Source organism: Entamoeba invadens (genome assembly GCF_000330505.1).
Source record: "Entamoeba invadens IP1 unplaced genomic scaffold scaff_1105074725195, whole genome shotgun sequence".
NCBI classification, from domain to species: domain Eukaryota; phylum Evosea; order Mastigamoebida; family Endamoebidae; genus Entamoeba; species Entamoeba invadens.
The window spans coordinates 349,322-369,443 of record NW_004440169.1 but is presented as its reverse complement, the minus strand read 5'-3'; the positions used below and the strand labels follow the sequence as shown (position 1 = coordinate 369,443).

Genomic DNA, 20,122 nt, shown 5'->3' with positions numbered 1-20,122 from the left:
TTTATTATTTGCCATACTAATGCTTATACAACATATATAAATACCTGGCTTAAAATAATTTCGATGGAACTATATTTATAGAATTTGTTTTACGAATAAAATCAGACATTACACCTTCACTGTCCACCCCCCATCAACACTCTCTTTGAACAATTTCTTCTCCAACTCATACTGTTCATCTTTACTAGTTTCATTACAGCCAAATGTCTCGTCGAATTTCTCCTTCATTAGTAAAGGACTTAGACGACTCATCTGTTTTTTGTTCACATTTTTGCCGGCTCCAAATTTGACTCCACGCGCAGAAACTGTAACTTCCTCCCCAAGGCTTTGAAGATAACAATAATTAATCGACGTCCCGGCTGGAGAGAGGCTTTTTTTCTCCTTTTTGACAATGTTGGACCTCATCACCTCAAACACAAAACTTGGGGGAAGAACACTCATATTTTTTTCTAAAAAAATTGCGTTCATTTTTATCGACCGTTCATTGATTCCTCTTGCCTTTTTATTAATTTTGCATTTAAACCATTAAACTTTTAAAGTATCAAAAACAACTATTTTAAAACTATAATAGGATCTACCAAATTATAGTTAATTTATAATTTGAAAAATATATAATATAGTTAATTAAATGTATGATTAGTTAAGAAACAAACGAGTGACTCAATGTTAAGAGGTCCTTCGACCAGGATTATGTCTGGTCGTATCTTGGTGTAATATTTGGAAAGTATAGACCCTTGGAGACCTATCAAATTCCATTTTAGTATCTTGTCACTGCACGACATGCTGAGTGACTTCTCTCCTCGGCCAGGTTTGATTCTTGTTTTACCAAGAGAAGAATTGATGTCGTCCTCTTCCCACAATGAGACCGTCCTTTTTATATCGCCATCCACAAGACGTTTCGCTCCCGTCTCAATCTCGGACTTGTCATTTATTTCAAGATCTTTTGAGATGCAACAATCGCCACAAGGAACTTCTGTTATGTACATGATTATTTTGTACGTCGATTTAATCCGAAATTTACCAGTTTTTTGGTCTTTTTCGAAGTACTTTGAATTTTTGTTTTTGTAATCTTCGGATAAAAAAAGTTGAAAGATTCGTTTTGTAATGATTTCGGCGTGGCTGTCGTTGACGGCAGTTTGGCTGTGATGCGAAAAAGAAAGGCATTTATTGCCTGTCCCAAGGCATATAAAATCTACTTCTTGTAATTTTGGATTTACTATAAAAAAACTAGACAAGATACTCCACTCATTTTCTTGTTCTTTTCCTTTTGCTGGGAGTTTCTTATATTCCTCTCTGAGTTTTTCGACCAGTTTTAATATCGTTCCATCAAGCCAATCTGGTCTCTCCATCGATAGTTTTCATTTTGAGTTTTAAATTTCGTTGATTCATTAAAAAATATTAAAAAAACCATAATTTAAATTATTATTAAAGTATATAATTAAATTAATCAAAAACAAACGATTCCAATGAGAAACAAGACAAATAGTAAAATGAACTACAAATTATAATTAGACAAGAATCACATCATATCATTCAGAACGTCGTCCCATATAGAGAGTGATGTGAAAAGAATAAACAGAACGGTAGTGACCAACGATAGAAAGTTACATGTCTTTGAGAGGACCAAACACTTTCCTTGATTTTTCTCGTCGGAACCGAGTTTTTGCGACTTTAAATTGTCTTTGAGTAGTAAGTTTTCTTCGCCGACTCGCCGTTTTGGGACTTTTTTCAAGAGATTGAGTTTTTTGTTTTTTTTTGGATCCTTTAAAGGTTTTTGCGAAAGTTGTGGAGGGCTCACATTTGAATTTTTTTGGATTTCGACTTTTTCGGGTTGCAGCAGTTGTGGGGACGTCGAATTGATTTCTTCGTCTTTTTTCTGATTTTCGAAAATCACGAAATCTGTTGACGTTTCGATGTGATGAGTTTTGATATCGTCGTTTTCGTCTGGAAAATTTGAGACGCAAAATGTTTCGTCACTTTTTTTCATGTCTTTTGTCGTTGCATTTGTTTCTCCAATTATATCAAGTGATTTCATTTCGTTTTGGAAAGATGAAGTGAGACCTTCAAACGTTTCAGATTTTTCATTTTTGTTATTCGATTTGTTATTGACTTCTTCCAATTTTTCAATTTTTTCGTTTTTTTGTGATTTTTTTGCTTCGAGCTTGATAGTCGAACATTTCTCGTCTTCTTTTTTTTTCTTTTCATTTTTTTGCGTTTCCCGTTTTGAGCGCTTTCGTTGTGTATCTTTCTTTTTGATGCGTTTTTTAATTTTCTCTATTTTGTCAATTTCATCAGGAGTTTCACATTTTTTAAGTTCTTTAATTTCTTCGTTAGAATTTGACGAGTCGTCATCTTCTAAACTTCTATTAGTTTTATTATACAAATTTTGAACGTCTTGTTTGGGAGATGAAATAAAGTTGATTTGATCGTCACATTTATCATCTGATGGTAATGAAAACGTGGTGATGTGATTTTGGGTGGACTTAATTTTCAATTCTGGGAGACGCACAGGTTTGACAAACTCCTTATCGGCACGGTGTTGCAAACTAAACATACGTCGTGCTCCAAACTTGAGTTCTTTTTCGTAGTCTTTTGTACCAAACTATTAAACATTAGTTTTTTATTAATCACTTAACCCTCTTCTTTGTTTTGCCTTTTTCGTCTTTTTTATTTCTTTCCCAAAAGTGTTTTTTTCATTATTTAGTTTAATTATTATAATAAAATATAGTAAATGTTATTCTGTATTGTTAAAACAAATACAATATAATTAATTAAAATTATTATTAAATATTGTTAATTGTAATTAGAATAAATTATTAACTTTAAATATAGTTATTTCCAAAAAATTGAAATTAACATAATTATTTTTTAATTGGAATAATTTTAAAAATGTTTTTCCTTCATTTGAACTTGTATTATAGGTATAGTATATATTATTAAACAAAATAATACATATTCTTATTAACTCAAAAAGATTAAAAAACTAATAAAATTAGCAATGTCAATCGATACGAAACCAAGTGAAGGTGTTAATAACCCAACTATGATATTAGAGGACAACAGTCCTGAAAACAAAGAAGAAAAAACAAAAGAAGTGTTTGTCGATGATGGGACTGATTTGCGGACTACAGGCCAACACAGACTTTCTGGAACGAACCTTGTTCTTTCCAACCTTGAGCGAAAAGCAAAGTGTATAAAAATCGTAGTTTTTTCAATCGGCGTTGCAATAACTCTTGCGATTATTATTGCTATTGTTGTTATTGTCTCTGTTTTTGCACGCGACGACAATTAATTCTTCTGTAAGCAACTCTACTTCTGTGTTGTCATTCCATCCTTCTTTTCATTTTCTCAATCTATGATTATTATCTCTAATTTATTTTACTATTATTTTAAATTGTTTAAAACGATTACCTTGTATTCTTATTTTAATACAAGACATTATATTTTAATTCAATAAGTTAAAACCAATAAAGACATTTTCTACATTTATAATAATTTTAAATATACTAAATAACTTCAAAAATTATAGAAAAAAATTATAGTTAGATATTACTATTATAAAACAATGATTATATAATAATTAATTTATATTAAATTAACTATAAATATTATTTCTCCAAGAAACTAGAATTAAACCACGTTTTTATTATAATTTCTAGGACCGAAGAGAGCTGAACCGACTCTGACATATGTTGCGCCCAGTTGAGCCGCGAGCATATAGTCTGCGGACATTCCCATACTGACCTCGACCTTTTCGAGTTTCAATTTTTCCTTGATTTGAGCGGCCAAGTTCTTCATAGTGTTAAAATTTGTTTTAGCCTCTCCGACCATTCCTATAGTCATAATTCCTTTCACGCGAAGGTTTGTGAGTTTCGTAGCTTCTTCATAGACCGTCAAAGCGTCTTTCACGTCGACGCCACCCTTCTGTTCTTCCCCGGAGCTGTTCACTTGAATGAAGACGTCGATGGTCTTCTCTGCCTTTTTAAGTTCTTTGTCGAGCTTCTGAGCGATTTCTAATGAGTGTACTGTTTCGATGCAGACTAAGTTTGGCGTTGAGACCAACAGATGAACTTTATTTGACTGAAGACGACCAATGAAGTGCCAGTGAATGTCCGGATATTCATGTTGAAGGGATGTTGCCTTCTCGTGAAGCTCTTGAATGTAATTCTCACCAAACAAGAGGTGGTGATGTGTTTTGAATAACTCAATGACATCTTCTTTTGGTTTGGTTTTACTCACAGCTATAAGAGTTGCTGGAGAAGAATGAATATCGGCAGCTACACTGTCTAATGTTTTTAATATTTCGTCATACTTGTCGGTGATTGGGGTCGATGTCATCAAATTGTGATTTTGTGGATCAAAACATTTTGAGTTGAAAAAAAATGTTAAAAAATGTTTTGTTTCCATCAAATAACAAAAAAATCACAAAATGAAAAGTATAGGATGTATAATAATTTAATTATAGTAATAGTTTAAGATTATTTTCATTTCTCATATTTCGAGATTTTATTGGTGTGATTGGAAAAATTTTTTACTATAATTTAATAGATTTATTAATAATAGATATATCAATAATATTAGATTGTTTATTGAAATTATTTATTTAACTTTTAATAACTAATTATAAACCAATAGAATTATAAAAATAGGACATAAGGGATTTTTTTTACCAATTCGACATTCCCAAAATTTTAGCATATAAAAGTTTATTATACAATAATAGTTATTATTAGAATAATAAAATACAAAAATAGAACCCCAAATGTCTAGATCGTAAATCTATTCTTAATTATTAACTAATAATAATAAAACTATAATTTAAATTATCAACACTTGGAAGGACTTTTTGGAACTTATTAGATTTCAAACTTAAAAGAGCAGTAATTGCAAGATGAAAGAGTATTATGAGACATTTGGTGTGATGCTTCTCACTCTTACGCTTTCTTTTATATTTAAGTTATGGTTTTTCCGTGATAACGTCCGTATTCATAGTGGCTTAATCATGAAAGTGTTATTTAATTTGTCATTGCCTTGTATCATATTTAGAAATTTATATAACATGAATGGCTTAGATTTAGAAAGTCTCTATTTAGTAGTTGGCGGTTTTATATATCAATTTAGTATTGGTGGACTTGCTTGTCTAGTTTTTTTATTTATAAAGAACCCCGACCATCGCAAATTAGCTATTTTTAATTCATTAGCACTCAACACCGCGCTTTTCATATTTCCAGTGTTAAAGTCCGTAGCTCCCACAGATGGGATATCCAAATGTATTTTATTTTGTTTTTCAAATGATTTGTGTTGTTATTTAGTAATACGCCCTTTATATGCTTGGCTTGGTTTAACACAGTCCACGCGAGAAAAAGGTGAAATATCAATAGAAATGGAAACAATCAGTACTTCCCACTCCCAGACGATACCACACGACTCCCATCCAAGTAAAGAATCTCCTCAAAAAGAAAACAAAGACAAAGACACAACTAAATTACTTAACACATCAAAAGACGAAGAAGAAGAAGATCACAAAACAATTCATATCAATGAACCAGGAAATGTTATTAATGATGATTCAACTCAAATTGATTTAGGAAATGCCACTTTGGTTCAACAAAAGAAGACAAGTTTGAAGGATATTATAATTAAGAAGTTAACTAATAAAAATACTATTCAAATAGCAAAAGGAACTTTAATGGCCGTAATCACTTCTATACCAATTTACGCAACATTCTCCGGCTATTTCTTCGCTCTCACTCAATTCCGTTTACCTCACGTGTTACTCACGTTCATCGACACTTGCGCCAATGCAAACTCTTTGCTCGCCTATGCAATTTTAGGCAGTTTCTTCGAGTGGAAGATTCCCAAGAAGTATCTCTTAACATGTTTCTCTGTTGTGCTCTATCGGATGCTCTTTGGTCTTGCCTTCGGCTTGATCGTCTACTTCGGCTTTCAAAAATGGATCGGTCCTGTCGCTCGTTTTGTGATGTTAATATCTCCGTTGACTCCAGCTCCTTTGATTGACTCAATTTATACTATTGAGTACAAAGTAACACCCCAAGAGATACCAATTATGATTAATAACTTAACTATAGTATGTAGTTACATTGGTATACTTATACTAATCCCAATAATTAATCCATGATGTTATTTATTTACTAGTCATTTATTATTAAATATCTATATTCGTTAGTACCGGGTATATAACTATATAAAGTAATTAATTAATTAATTGGCGCTATTGTATAGTAAAAGTGGGATCTTCTAGGGTGACTTAATTTGCTCTCCCACCAAACGGACCGTCAAACTGTGGCGTGACAAACTTCTTTGTTGATTCTCTGATCCCTTTGAATTTGCTTTTGTGCTTTGAAACTTTGTAATATGACTCCGGTTCCCATTTAAGACAGTAATAAGAGAATCCCTATTTGTTATATATTATTATATATTATTATATATTATTATATTATAAATGGAACTATATTAATAGTAAAACAAACATAAGACTCGAAAGTGTCATGACCAAACTCTGAAGCAAGATATTCAATAGTGTCATATGGCTGGAAATAATATCCACAGTGCTCTGAATTGGTTACATTGGTATCCATCTCAAACAATTGAGTCACAAAGTCCCACGACGTTAATAGTGTTCGAGTTTCTTGTATTGTTGTATTAATCTTCCCGTTCTCCCATTTCGCTAAATATAATAAAAACCCGTCACCCATTGCCAAGGTTTTGGGTATAGCTCTTTTAAAGGTCACATTATACCATTGTGCCGAAAGTGCATATCGCGTTTTGGGATCGTTCGTTCCACACTCCTCAAATCCCAAATTTTTGGCTTCATCACGGCTAATTCCTTCTTTACATTTCAATATAGTTGCTCCATAGAAAATTTTACTATTCCCGATTTTTCGTAATTTCCCGTTCGAACAATTCATAAAACTACGCCCTTCTTTGATACAATTAACATCTAAAGGATACCATCGACTTGGATGAATGCTCAATGGACAGATTGTATCTTCGTTAAGAAGAGAATGGTTTTGAAGGTAAAACCCGAGAGTATGGCCCTTTGTGCCGTAACTATTCTTCAGAATCAAACCTCCCTTTGTCCACCGTTTCACTCGCTTCTCAATCACATTTTTAATAGTTGCAGTATTGTTATTTTTACTATTATTTTGTGGAGGATGAGATGAGTTGTGATTGACATCAATCTTGGCCCAATCACATTGGAATATCGGGTCATTTAAGTGCAGATTTCGTTCAACTGGAAATTCATCGTTCCAGCCCACAACAAGCATGGAGTGTCCGCCACGTCGTACACTTCCCTCGGAAATGTCGATAAGGCCGTCGTTGTGATACATTGATGATGATACCTTTGTGCAACACCCACCGGCACATGGCGTTAAACATTTTTGACATTCCGTTGTGTTGATTTGAGGATTGAAAGAATTACACGGGAGAAGAATTGTGTTGAAAAGTGTGTTGAGGCCATACGTCATCGGAGACAATGTTTTTAACATTATGTTCTTAACATCATTGACAGAATATACTGTTACTATGTCCTTGATAGAAAATGATAATGGATTCCGCTTGACGTGTTCTTCAAGTGTTTGTTTGTCGGACGGAGTACAAAGGCTCTCGTTTACGCCGGAAAAGTGTTCGTATGGACAGATTGTTTCGGGGAGAATAAACCCATTCGTTACGTTGCGCAAATAAAAGAACGAGTCCGGAGTAAAATTGTTCGTCGAGTTTTCAAGCATCCCGCCATATCGACAAAGTGGAATATCTCGATGTTTTGAACAGTAAGTGACAAGTAATGACATATCTGAATTGTTATTACTACTAATATCATTTTAATATTAAAACATTACTTTATTAATTACTGATAACACTATTCCTAATAATTGTTAGGATAGTCTTATTACTCTACATTTAATGTACTAAAACAAACAAGCTTGTTCGGAAAACTGAACAACTTCATCGGGATCTAGAAGACCGTTTCGAATCCCATTTGCACGATAGTCACTTTCAACAAAACCAATTACAGCATGCGCCCAACAAGTTCCACGTGCAAATTGATTTTTGACAGGTGTGAGTGACTCGATTGGAACACTCCATTGTTTGGGGAGTGGAGAGGGACGAACGCTCACAACCTTCACGCTCAGGATGTTTGTCCGAAATCCTAACATACACAACGAGCAAACAACAACCGAAAAAATCAAAAATTGAAATGCCCACAAAATTATCCAAAGTGTCCATGTGTTTTCTGTTGTTTCTTCCTTGGGCATTTGTGATAGTATGTTTTGGAGTTTTTCAAGTTCACAAATTCTTTACATAAATTTGGTGATTTTTTGGAATTGTTCTGTCAACTTTTTCATTTTTTTGCAGTCAAAATGATGAACTGTTAATTTGAATATTGATTCAAACGTAATATTGAATATTCACAAATTGTCCCAAACAAATAGAAAGTTTAATACTATTATTACATTAAATTGCTCTATGGGTGTTTTTTCTATTTTTATAGATATTAAACTTCTTTTAGTATTACTATACAACTATTAAGAATAATTGTTTAATTATTAAAAAACCATTTCATTTTTTGTGAAGAAAAATGATTGTTTAAATATACCGTCGTATGGTGACGGGTGGTTTGGGTAATGTTGTGGAAATTAGAACTCGATAAAATCTCAAAATTTGGGTTTTAAGTGCATTCGATAGTGACCCCTTTTAAGCAGACAAATTTTTCCGCTTGTTTGCTGTTACTGTGTTTGCATTTCCACGACGTCTTGTGAATTGTGTTCAATTTATACTGTGACATTTTTGTTCATTCAAACATGAATAGTAAAATTAATAATTTCAATTTATTATATTTTTTTCTTTTTAAATAACACGAAATACAACAACAAAATGTTTTTGAAACAAGATGAACCCTAAAAAAACGTAATGACTCAAAATTGAAGAATGGTTTAATACTCCAGTACTTTTTTTGTGAACTTCGGGCGGATTGCACAACTCAAAAATACACGAAGAAAAAGACAAGCCTCAAGTATTTTCAGAATGAACTGCTTTGAATTGAGTGCAAAAAACGGGGAAATTTGTCGCACACTAAGAAAAAGATTCCTGACGTCAAAAGATGACAAATAAAAAGAACTGAGGAACTCAAAAAAAGTAGAAGAAGGACACTATGGAAGGTTTCATTTTGTCCGAGCGCCCGAAGTGTCAAGCGACACTATCAGCTGATCATTTTTTATCCGAAAGCTCCACGATCGATGAGCGGAGGCTAAGTGACAGTTCCGAGTCGGAGTCGGTTGTGGAGTCTGAAAACATGAGTGAACACAAATACAGTGCTCTCACACCACAAAATCTGAGCTTTTACAAAAATTATTATTGGTTCGAGAAAGTGATGCGTATCGACGAGTGGATCAATTCAAAGCCAAACGCCGTTTACCCACACCCATCTACCTATTTCTAACTTTTGCGCGGCTAGAGAAAGATGAAGAAAAATAACACCCCCCTCTATTGACTTGTTCTCGTTCCTTTTTATTATTCGACTCTTCTGTTTTTCTTGGGTTTCTTTTGTATTTTTAGTTATAATTTTTTTACTAGAAAATTTATTATTTATGATATTATCATTGTGCGACAGGTTCACTTTTTTTTGTACTATTTAAATATAGTAATTATATAATAAAAAACTGGTATATTGTTAATGTTACATAATAAAAATTAAAGAAATAATACTGTTTTTAAAAAGAACAGAACTAAATGTCATAATTAGTAATACCAAAAATAATTATAAATAAATTATTAAGGAAACTACTTTTATTATTCTAATTAATCAATCACAAGAAGTAATGATAGTGAACCTTCTGATAGTATTTTTAACTATAAAAAACTACTTAATAAAATACAAAGTATAGTAAAAGTATTATTAAAATTAGTACAAAAAAACAGACGAGGACGATGAAATGGTAAAAACTAATAAATAAAAATGGTAGATTTCTTAGAGGGGGAACACTGTTGGTGTCTTTTCAAAACCCCTGCAGGTGAACTTCCGTGGCCGTCTATAGTGAAACGGATTGTCGACCAACGCACAGTGATTCTTGAAATACTCGGAACAAACAAACATCTCAAAGTCAAGACGGATTGGGTTCAACACGGGTATAAAATGTCGACCCGGTCCGTCATGTCGATTGGCTCGAAATACACATTGGACAGCGAAAAGTTTGGTGCGTTGTATGATGGTGTTCAACAGTTTTTAAAAGGTTTGTGTCTTGCGTTGTGTTTGAAGAATGAAATGAATAACATATAGAAGAGAAATTCACGGACACACCACTGACGCCCGAGTTAGAAGATTTTTGGATCCAACAAACTCTTTCTATGATTTGATTATTGCAGTGTTTTTTGATTTATGGGTGTGTTCTGTTTTTTGTTTATAAGAAAATAAAAGTGTTTATTGAGTTGGTGTTATTAAGAACTTCATTGAATTGTTTTCTTTGATAAAACAATAATTAAATATTAATAATAATAACTTCCGTGGTATTATTTATTTAATAATATTCAAATGGTTTAAATACTGGTATGAATTATTTGAAAATATTATAATTAAAATTATATAGTTTTTAAAAATAAAAAAAGTGATTAGGTCGAAAAGCCATTAATTAAATTAAAAAAAAAATAAATTCTCTTTTGAAGTTATTTATAGTTTACACAATGGTTTGTGTTATATTTTAAACAAACATATTAGAATGTTATGATACAAAATTAATAATTTCATTTTTTTAATAAGAGAATTATTATTTATAGAATTCCAAATTATTATTTTTAATAGGTGTAAAATATCAATGTTTCAATATTTATATAATTATAATAAATAACACAAAAACAAATTAAATCTATTTTTAATAAAATAACACCTTTACTTTTAGTTATTGAAATAACAATATTATAAAAATTTAAATAGATATAAAGTGCTATTTTTATAATAATTTTATTCCATTCAACATTTACAAAACATTCAAAAAACATTCTTGTTTGTATTTTTATTAATAACAATAAATCATTGACAATAGAATTGATTAACAAATTTACTATAATTTTGTATTATTAAGGTTAAAAAGAAAAGTTTATTATTATTCCAAATAATAAAAACTATAATATTTATATAATATTTTTATTTTAGTAATGTTATAATAGAACAAATAAATATATAAATAGATAACAAGAAACAATACTATTATTATATCAAATAATAATTAAAATAATCAATTGTATAATGGTGTAAAAATTCAATTAATTAAACAGTTTTATCAAGAAACCATTTTCTTTGTGTTTGGATACTTTAATATTACACAATCTATATTTTAATAATGTTATATTCCAACCCTTTCAAGCAAGCATTTTGACAGGTTAGTGTTTACTTATTTACAATCTGCGTTGTCATTTCGTTTTTTTGAACTGAAAACAAAGACACTAATAAATTAACTAGTAATAAAACCATCATTATAATATAAACAATGTTGTTGGCAAAAAGAAGGGACTATGACCACTTGTCATTTTTGGGAGACCAATTTCCCGAATAACAGCCATTTTTTTCTGCATTATAACCCAAAACAACGGTACAACAGAAAGTCTACAATTTGCGTTATACAAAACAAGGAGACAAATATAACAATTACCAATTTCCCTATAACATTCTCTGGTTTGTTTTTGTATTACATTTTACCCGAAAAAAAGGAGCCATTTCTTGGAATACGAGCGATTCAATGAAAACCCGATTTAGTGTGATGTTATAACCCAAGATACAACTAACCCAAACGCGTAAAACTACCAAAAACCTATGTCTAATTCCAATAATAAAAAAAACACGCACCAAAAAACCAATTGTGAATTTTTGGTCTTGTACTATATTTTATAGTTTTAATAGTATAATATACTAATACAATAAAATGCGAGCCAATATTTTCTTACAAGAAAGAAGCTGAGTTTGCCGCCACGTGGGCCAAATGACACAAGTTGAATGTTTTTAAAAAGTTTTGTCGCCGAAATAGGAAAGGTTGTGAATCACAAGGAGAAAAAGAAGAAAGTCGAATCTCTCGAAATCAAGTCAAAAATGTTGAACAAATGTACACATGAGGAGATTAAAAGGGAGGAGTTTAACTGAAAAACAAAGAGAAATGTGGGTGAAGCAAAAGGATGTCAACGCGTTCAAAGAGTTACGAGACAGTCAAGCGATCCAGCAAGGCGTCTTAATAGGCGTTTTGAATCAATTTTATGACGTTGTTATCAAAGTGCCGAAAAAGAAGTCGAAAGTGTCTTTGACGTTCTTAACGGTCTCGTCCGTCAAAGATGACCTTCGGGAGATTTCTATTGAAGAGAAAGTCGAGCGGTCGGTCGAGGAAATGAAACAAACAGATATTAATAGTGGAGTGAGCACTAAAACGGCTTTAAGACGACAAGAGGTGAATCGAATCTCTGAACAACTCGACTCGTTAATCCAATTGTGCGAGGAGAACGGAATTAAAATCTCTAAAGCAAATATTCAAACCAAAAATTCTAAGGACAAAATTGTGTCCGTGACCGTCGACGATATTGTGTTGGACGCAAATTATATCAAGAACTGCGGAAGAGTCATTAACGAATTAATCACTCGAGAAAGGCTCGACGAGAAAAAGGGGAAGTTCATAGTGATCAAAAAACACGACTTGGAAATCATGGCAAAACTGCTTGTTGTTGACTGACTTGTGTTTTGGCATCAAATGCGTTGTTGTTCACTTTTGGTCATTTTTAAATAGTTGATACATTAAGTCCAATTTAAGTTCACTTTTTCCATCATTTCATATGAAAATAGTCAATTTGGTCATTTTGTATTAAAAATGCGGATTGTTTGGATGTTATAACAATAATACCCTTTTTCTTCTTTATTTACAAAAGTGTGGCTTTCTATTTAATCCTTTTTTATTTGATTTGTTCCTTTTTTAGCTATTTCAGCAAAAACTTCAACTTATCTTCAATATTATTTCAGTCTTTCGTTTTTGTTTATTTGTTTATTTGTTATATTATTATTTTATTATTATTTTATACTTTGTTTTGTCTTTTTGAAAAAAACACTCAAATTCTTATTTGTTCTAAAATTATAGTTGTTCTCTACAAAATTAATATTTAATTTCTATTTTTAGTTTATAAAAGTAGTTAGATTTACTGGATAATTTATTAATTATGTTATAATAATGTTATTCAATTAGTTCGTTTACTTGTCATAACATAAACAAAAGTTGAAACTTATGTTTCAAAACAAGTCAAATACAAAACCACAAATAACAAGTTGTGGTAAAAAATGTGAATTTTTTTTGAAATATAAATAACTTTTTAATTGTTTTATAAATCTATAATTATTTTCATTGTTTTATTATAAAATGATAATTATTGTTGTTTGTACTTCTCAATAAATTTTAACAAAATCATTATTATATAACAACAAATAGAATTTATTATTTATTTTTTAGTTAAACTATTGAATAAAAACTTAAGTTTTATAAAAAAATTCCATTTTAAAAAAAATGCAGTTGTTTTTTTCTATAAAAAATAATCCCGTTTTTTTATATTTTTGAAAACAAGAACAAATAGTAATGTAGAGTGTTTTTAAAAACATTTTAATTTTTTTTTCAACTTGTGTAACTATAAAAAAATAACAATAATTCAATCCTTTTTTTATATTTATTTAAAACATTTCATATAAAGTGTTGTTTTTAAAAATAACTAAAAAATTTTATTTCTTTAAAAGATATATAACATTGTATTGTTAAAATATAATAAACTATTGTTATTCTAAAATATATTAATCTAATAATTAACTAAATATTTTATAAGATTTTTATAATACTTTGATAGCTATTAATTATTAATTTATTTAATATCAATTATATGATATATTCAAAATTAGTTAATTAATAATCAAATACTCAAATGAAAAAATAACAATTACTTACAATATCCACATAAGAAACTAAGGACCCACTGAATTTCGTTTTGTGATAAAGGACACTCTTTATCATAAACAGCGCTTGTTTTTGCGAAAAGTGATATGGCGCTGAGTAGTTGTGTTGACATGACAAAGCCATCTTTACCCTCGAACATGTCCTCGTATTTCCGTATCATTTCCCAGACAAACTGCAATGCGACAAATTGCTTCTGTTTGTCGTTTGATTCCGTCAATATGTGTATAATGCAACCAACCATCTTTCTCACGTTATCCTCTGTTATTCCATCAAAGTCGCTTTCTCTTTCAATTCCCATCATCACTTCCTCCAACCTCTTTACGTCACCGTTAGCTCTTTCGATCATAAGATTAATTCGGGATCGATTTCTATTAGCTTTGATTTGAGTCTCGTCTTCTCCCCTTTGAGTTCCGATGTTTTTAAAAATCGTTTGTTTGAGTGTAGCAAGTGTCTTAGACGGAGTGCTCGGCTCAATTGGAGTTTTGACTTTTTGCACAAAACTTGTGCTTTTGAAATCAAACACATTTTTTGGTGTGTTAGAAAGAGTATTGTTTGTATTTGTCTTGAGTGTTAAACTGTGTTTGAAGAGGTTTGTTGGCTTGTCTTGTGGCTGAGACATATTTTTCTGTGATTTCTCTTTTAGTTCTTTGATTGTCTTATACATCTCATCGAGTCTTTCGATGAGACACTTCAAGTTTACTGCATGTTGTTGGTTCCACCTCACGGACTCCTCTTGCATCTCATAAATTTTAGAATTCTGCATTTTGACAACCTCCAAAAGTTCGACCAACTCTCGTGGTACGTCATTTAAGTATTGATTTTGCCTTTCCTCCCTCTCCATGTTTTTTTGACAACTTCAGTTCTCTCTTTCCAACAATCAGAATCTCTCATTTTCGTGATTCTTTTTTATCACTTTGCTTGTGTTTATTGTGTTTTTGTTTTTAAAAATATCTTATTCAAATAGAATTAAAGTATTATAACAGAATAATAAATATATTATTATTAAAAAATAATAATTAAAACCTAAATATTAATAAGAATTTATTTTTTATTCAAATATGAAATATTGTTATGTTCAGCATATAGTACATTTAACTAAAATATATATAAAATATAGTAAATCAAATCATTATATCTTCATCACACTGTCGGTAACAATCGACAATAGTTGAAATAATGAGATTGTATTTTTCAAGCCTCTTGTCATCTTTGTCGAAGATTGCCTGCTTAGCCCTGCAAAAGTATTTCAAGATTGAGTTGAGAGAAGATGAGATTGTGGAATCGAGAGGTTCTTGAGCAATGAGCAAAAAGCGGTAAATCCATTCACAGTAGTTGTCAGAGTACATCACCAGTGCCCGACACTTCTCGACGCAAAACTTGATTAACTCAATGATTTGAATATGTTGGAACCCCAACAAAAAATTGACATCAACGGGCTCTTCTGTGAGGTTTTTGAATTTGTTGTACGACGGAAACTCGGACTTCTGCACCACCTCTGATTTCTTTTTGAATAGTTCATCCTTTTCAACTCTAAACTGCTCGACGTGGTGGAGTCGGAACTCCGGAGATATTTTGAACTCATCCCCGCAGTATGGGATTCTCATTTTAAAGTCGGTTTCCATGAAGTCAAAAGTATTTCCATGGGGTTGCAACAAAGTGTTGTTTTTATCACTCTCTGATCGATACTTTTCATTTTGTTTGAAGTACAAATAGATGTCATGGTACTCACTATTTGGGTCCTCGCTGTTTGGAGGAAGGGGAAGGGCGGGTTTACACTCAATTTCGTCGTCTTCAACTTCCATCAATTTTTTTCTTTTTCAGTTTATTATAAAAACCAATGATATAGTATTATATTATAAAAATATAGTTTATCTTCATTTTAAAAAAAAAAGATGAACAATAATTAAATTATAATATTATTTAATTAATAATTCAATTGTATTATTAATAGTAAAATAATTATAATTATAAAATGACATATACAAAAAATGCACCAATTTGTAATGCAACATTTCCACAAATTTGATCTTTTTTCAAAAAGAAAAATATTGTTCAATTTAATAGTTAAAAGCTAACTATAAAAACCATACTTTAGAGAATGTTATCACATCACCCCGAATTCCACACCACCATCGGAATCGACTTGGGGACGACGAACAGTTGTATGTCATATCCAACATCCACTACTCCACAAATCATCGAGAATTCAGAAGGCAGTCGAACGACCCCATCGATCGTCTCGTACACTCCAAAAGGGATTTTAGTTGGGGAAGCTGCGCGTCGCCGTCAGTCGTTTTATCCCAAAGAGACGATAACGCATGCGAAGCGATTGATAGGCATTAAATATGACCAAGTGACTCCTTTTATGCGGCAAGGGTATACAATAATTAAAGGGCCCAATAACGATGCATGGGTTGAGGTGAATGGGGTGAAGTATTCTCCATCCCAAATCTCAGCGGAGGTCCTGAAAAAGATGAAGAAAGACGCTGAGAAGAAATTGTGTCAACCGGTCGACTCCGCTGTTATCACATGTCCCGCATACTTCAACGACGCCCAACGACAAGCGACAAAAGACGCTGGCCGGATAGCTGGGTTAAATGTCAAGAGAATTATTAACGAGCCCACAGCGGCAGCTTTAGCGTATGGGATCGATGCTACCAAAGCGAATGAAGGTAGAACGGTAGCTGTTTTTGACTTAGGCGGAGGGACTTTTGACGTTTCGATCTTAGAAATCCGGAAAGGAGTGTTTCAAGTGAAAAGTACAAATGGGGACACAGCACTTGGAGGCGCTGATTTTGATGGAGTTATTGCATCTTTGATATCAAACGAGTTTTATAAAGTTAATAAAGAGAAGATCTTAACTCAACGAGGGAGAGTCAGAGTGCGAGAAGAGGCTGAACGAGTGAAGTGTGAGTTGTCGAGTAGTTTAGAGAGTAGTATAGTCCTTCCTTATTTAGAGAAAGGGAAGAGTCTTGAAATGACTTTAACACGAAAGAGTGTTGAAGAGAAGTGTCACGACCTAACGCGACGCCTGAAACGGCCGTGTGAACAAGCTATTAAAGATAGTCGGCTGACGAAACAGCAAATCAATGATATAGTCTTAGTAGGTGGGATGACACGTATGCCATTGATACAACAAACCGTCTTTGAGATCTTTGGGAAATATGGGAATGGCAAAGTCAATGCCGATGAGGCTGTTGCGATAGGAGCTGGAATGCAAGCGGGAGTACTTGAAGGGAAGAAGAGAGATATAGTCTTAGTAGACGTCACTCCTTTGACGTTGGGGATTGAAACGATGGGGGGAGTAATGACGCCATTGATAGAGAGAAACACGACTATCCCAACTAGGGTTTCAAGAGAGTTCACCACTACTAACGATTTCCAAAGAGAAGTCGACGTCAAAATTTATCAAGGAGAAAGAAAACTAGCGAAGAATAATAAGAAACTGGGCGAAATGAAATTGGTTGGAATACCCCCGGCTAAACGAGGAGTTGCGAAGATAGAAGTGACCTTTGATATTAACGCGGATGGCATTGTGAAAGTCTCGGCAAAGGATCTTGGGACCGGGAAAGAGTCCGGCATTCAAATCAAAAGTGACGGGGGACTGAGTGAAGAGGAAATCGCCAAAATTATTAAAGAAGGAAATCTCCATAAAGAAGAGGACGAGAAAGTCGAACAACTCTTAACTCTTAAAAATAAAGTGAAAGGTGAAGTGGAGGCAGCTCAAGAAATCATCTCAAATTTGAGAAAGAAGAATATCCCTTTTATCACATTAAGTAAGGCTATCACTAAAATCAATGGGGAAGTGACTGGAAACAACATCGAGAGTATCAAAAAGGCGGAAGACCAGTTGATTGAAGAAATGTCGAAAAGTAGTGAAAAACTATATAAATGAATTTATCATTGCTAAACTATTTGAGTGCGTCTGTCTTAGGTTTTGATTTATATAATATATTAATCATATTATATTATTTTCAATTAATATAATATATAATATAATATATTAATATTATAATATTAATATATATTGATATTGATATTATATTAATACTATACTATACTATTTTATTAATATAATATAGTATAATATTAATATATTAAAAAATATAGTATTTTAAACTAAATACAAACATATAATATTTAACATCTATCGAATCCACAATTGTAATGTAAGTAGACTTGAACGCCTGAAGGATACACACCAAAACAATATTCAGGCAACACTTCCGAAAATTCTAAAGCTTCGATTTTAGTAGAGTTTGATTGGAAAGGTTGGTGAAGAATGAGTTCTTCTTTTGTCATGGACTTATTAATCAAAGAAGTGTCTGGTTGATTGATGAGTATTTTCATTCCAGTGAGTTCTTCTCTGAGGATTATAAAAGTGAAGTACACTTTTGTGAGTAAATTGAGGTTCTTAATGCATCCGATTTTACTTGATAAATCATTAAATTCGAAATGCATTAAAACGTCTTCGATCTTCTTTTGTTTGACAGCGGGGTGTCCGGTGACTTCGAAAAGTAATTCTTCTGAATGGACGGGATCACTGCTGACCTCCTTTTTATAAGTCAGTAGTTCGCCGATATAATACAACGAGAGTTTTTCATATAAAGAAGGGAATGAAGATGGTTGAAAATCGACAACATAACCGAAGTCACACCCTCCGACTTGAGAGAACTTTGCCCAGGCGCCCACCTTTCCTGTTGAACTTAATTTATCGAAGATGGATAAGTCATTACTAGTCCCTCCTAACGTGTCGAAATAATAAAGTAAAGGGGAATGCATCACTTCGGAAGGTCCAGAACACAAGAACTCCACAACTTGAGCGGAGCTATTCACTCGTAAATAGTAATTAACTAAACTCCCTGGTTGTAAGGCATTAAGTGTTGGTATCGCTTTCATAAAAGAGTGAAATTGGGGAGTCTCTGTCCACGATAAAGTCCTTGAAATCTCCGTCGTGTTGATTCTCCCATTGAAAGACTGTTGAGCCATTCGCTCGGCGTTAACATTATTTAAAGTATCGTTGGAAGTGTTGAGTTGAATGTTATATGTTGAAACTAATTGATTCTTCGGCGAATTTGGTATGTCTTCAGATGCATCAAATTCGGGGACTTTCGATGTGAAGTGATAGAAAAGCGTTTTTAAGTCGTCGAGAGTTTCAACTTCAAAGAAGATCAATTTGCCATTGGATAAGGTGACTTTGATTACTAAAGATCGTCCATTAGTGTGTTCTATCGAGAATGAACCTTTCTGAATGTTGTAACTTTGTGAGGATGGCGATGTCGGAGTGTCAAAAAAGTATAAAGTCGTGTCTTTGTATACCATATACAATTTCTTCCAATAGAAAAAGGAACTTTTCTTTTTAACATAACATTCGTAGGTCGTTGGATGTAACTCGTCTAATGTTACATTCGTTTTGCTTGAAATCATTACAGAGTTTCAATCGTTATTTTTTTTATTAATAACGAGAAACTATATTTATGGTTTTTTGATATTTTATTAAAATTGAAACCTATAATAAACTATTTATTAAAATTTTTTGGTTATTGGTATTATAATAGAACAATAGTTTATTATAATATTTTTCTTGTAATCATATATTATGGTTTATTCTTATTCATTTATTAAAATAAAAGTTAGAAATGAAGATTTTTTTAATGAAAAGCAGAATTATTTTTTATTTAATTAATGGTTTCATTTTACTAGTTATTAATCAGTTATTGATAATACTTATTTAATAATAATTGAATTATAATACATATTCATATAATTATATATTACTTTATTAATATAATTTATAATAAATTTATAATTCTTTCAAAAAATAAATTAAAACAATTTAAAAGAGAAAATGTTTTATATAACATAAACGAATGAGGTACTTTTGACATGTAAAGAAGATATTGATTTGTCATTTTTTTTCATAAATTTTCCTGGTTTGTTAATTAATAAAGACATATCATAAGTTATAAAACAATTTCAAAGAATGACCAAAAGATAATCAACAATCAAATAATACAAAAAATGGCATTTACTACTTTTCTATACCCACTCCATTGTATCTTATATCTATCCTTTTGATTTATTAATTATATAATAACATTATTAATAAAAATGCTGAGATAAATTCTAATAAAGGC

The 20,122-nt window shown here is 31.8% G+C and overlaps 11 protein-coding genes across 11 annotated transcripts; 4 read left to right on the top strand and 7 right to left on the bottom strand.

The window, feature by feature from the left end:
- Nucleotides 1-108: 108 nt before the first annotated feature.
- EIN_275230 (tRNA-specific adenosine deaminase, putative) lies at nucleotides 109-1,349 on the bottom strand (the record flags this gene model as incomplete). The annotated part of the gene is made up of 2 exons (XM_004254659.1): nucleotides 109-498; nucleotides 654-1,349. The coding sequence occupies 2 exons, from the start codon at nucleotides 1,347-1,349 to the stop codon at nucleotides 109-111; spliced, it is 1,086 nt and encodes a 361-aa protein (XP_004254707.1).
- A 170-nt stretch (nucleotides 1,350-1,519) lies between these two features.
- EIN_275220 (hypothetical protein) lies at nucleotides 1,520-2,613 on the bottom strand (the record flags this gene model as incomplete). The annotated part of the gene is made up of 2 exons (XM_004254658.1): nucleotides 1,520-2,577; nucleotides 2,604-2,613. The coding sequence occupies 2 exons, from the start codon at nucleotides 2,611-2,613 to the stop codon at nucleotides 1,520-1,522; spliced, it is 1,068 nt and encodes a 355-aa protein (XP_004254706.1).
- A 1,017-nt stretch (nucleotides 2,614-3,630) lies between these two features.
- EIN_275210 (proline synthetase associated protein, putative) lies at nucleotides 3,631-4,338 on the bottom strand (the record flags this gene model as incomplete). Its single annotated transcript, XM_004254657.1, has 1 exon — nucleotides 3,631-4,338. One exon carries the CDS (start codon nucleotides 4,336-4,338, stop codon nucleotides 3,631-3,633), a length of 708 nt encoding a protein of 235 aa, XP_004254705.1.
- A 553-nt stretch (nucleotides 4,339-4,891) lies between these two features.
- EIN_275200 (hypothetical protein) lies at nucleotides 4,892-6,139 on the top strand (the record flags this gene model as incomplete). The annotated part of the gene is made up of 1 exon (XM_004254656.1): nucleotides 4,892-6,139. The coding sequence occupies one exon, from the start codon at nucleotides 4,892-4,894 to the stop codon at nucleotides 6,137-6,139; it is 1,248 nt and encodes a 415-aa protein (XP_004254704.1).
- A 129-nt stretch (nucleotides 6,140-6,268) lies between these two features.
- EIN_275190 (hypothetical protein) lies at nucleotides 6,269-8,180 on the bottom strand (the record flags this gene model as incomplete). Its single annotated transcript, XM_004254655.1, has 3 exons — nucleotides 6,269-6,415; nucleotides 6,492-7,816; nucleotides 7,943-8,180. 3 exons carry the CDS (start codon nucleotides 8,178-8,180, stop codon nucleotides 6,269-6,271), a joined length of 1,710 nt encoding a protein of 569 aa, XP_004254703.1.
- A 1,799-nt stretch (nucleotides 8,181-9,979) lies between these two features.
- Nucleotides 9,980-10,377, top strand: EIN_275180 (hypothetical protein; the record flags this gene model as incomplete). The annotated part of the gene is made up of 2 exons (XM_004254654.1): nucleotides 9,980-10,253; nucleotides 10,301-10,377. 2 exons carry the CDS (start codon nucleotides 9,980-9,982, stop codon nucleotides 10,375-10,377), a joined length of 351 nt encoding a protein of 116 aa, XP_004254702.1.
- Nucleotides 10,378-12,119: 1,742 nt separating this feature from the next.
- Nucleotides 12,120-12,728, top strand: EIN_275170 (hypothetical protein; the record flags this gene model as incomplete). Its single annotated transcript, XM_004254653.1, has 1 exon — nucleotides 12,120-12,728. The coding sequence occupies one exon, from the start codon at nucleotides 12,120-12,122 to the stop codon at nucleotides 12,726-12,728; it is 609 nt and encodes a 202-aa protein (XP_004254701.1).
- A 1,240-nt stretch (nucleotides 12,729-13,968) lies between these two features.
- On the bottom strand, nucleotides 13,969-14,826 carry EIN_275160 (hypothetical protein; the record flags this gene model as incomplete). Its single annotated transcript, XM_004254652.1, has 1 exon — nucleotides 13,969-14,826. The coding sequence occupies one exon, from the start codon at nucleotides 14,824-14,826 to the stop codon at nucleotides 13,969-13,971; it is 858 nt and encodes a 285-aa protein (XP_004254700.1).
- A 280-nt stretch (nucleotides 14,827-15,106) lies between these two features.
- EIN_275150 (hypothetical protein) lies at nucleotides 15,107-15,787 on the bottom strand (the record flags this gene model as incomplete). The annotated part of the gene is made up of 1 exon (XM_004254651.1): nucleotides 15,107-15,787. One exon carries the CDS (start codon nucleotides 15,785-15,787, stop codon nucleotides 15,107-15,109), a length of 681 nt encoding a protein of 226 aa, XP_004254699.1.
- Nucleotides 15,788-16,083: 296 nt separating this feature from the next.
- EIN_275140 (heat shock 70 kDa protein, putative) lies at nucleotides 16,084-17,880 on the top strand (the record flags this gene model as incomplete). Its single annotated transcript, XM_004254650.1, has 1 exon — nucleotides 16,084-17,880. The coding sequence occupies one exon, from the start codon at nucleotides 16,084-16,086 to the stop codon at nucleotides 17,878-17,880; it is 1,797 nt and encodes a 598-aa protein (XP_004254698.1).
- A 245-nt stretch (nucleotides 17,881-18,125) lies between these two features.
- On the bottom strand, nucleotides 18,126-19,412 carry EIN_275130 (hypothetical protein; the record flags this gene model as incomplete). Its single annotated transcript, XM_004254649.1, has 1 exon — nucleotides 18,126-19,412. The coding sequence occupies one exon, from the start codon at nucleotides 19,410-19,412 to the stop codon at nucleotides 18,126-18,128; it is 1,287 nt and encodes a 428-aa protein (XP_004254697.1).
- Between the last annotated feature and the right edge of the window lie 710 nt (nucleotides 19,413-20,122).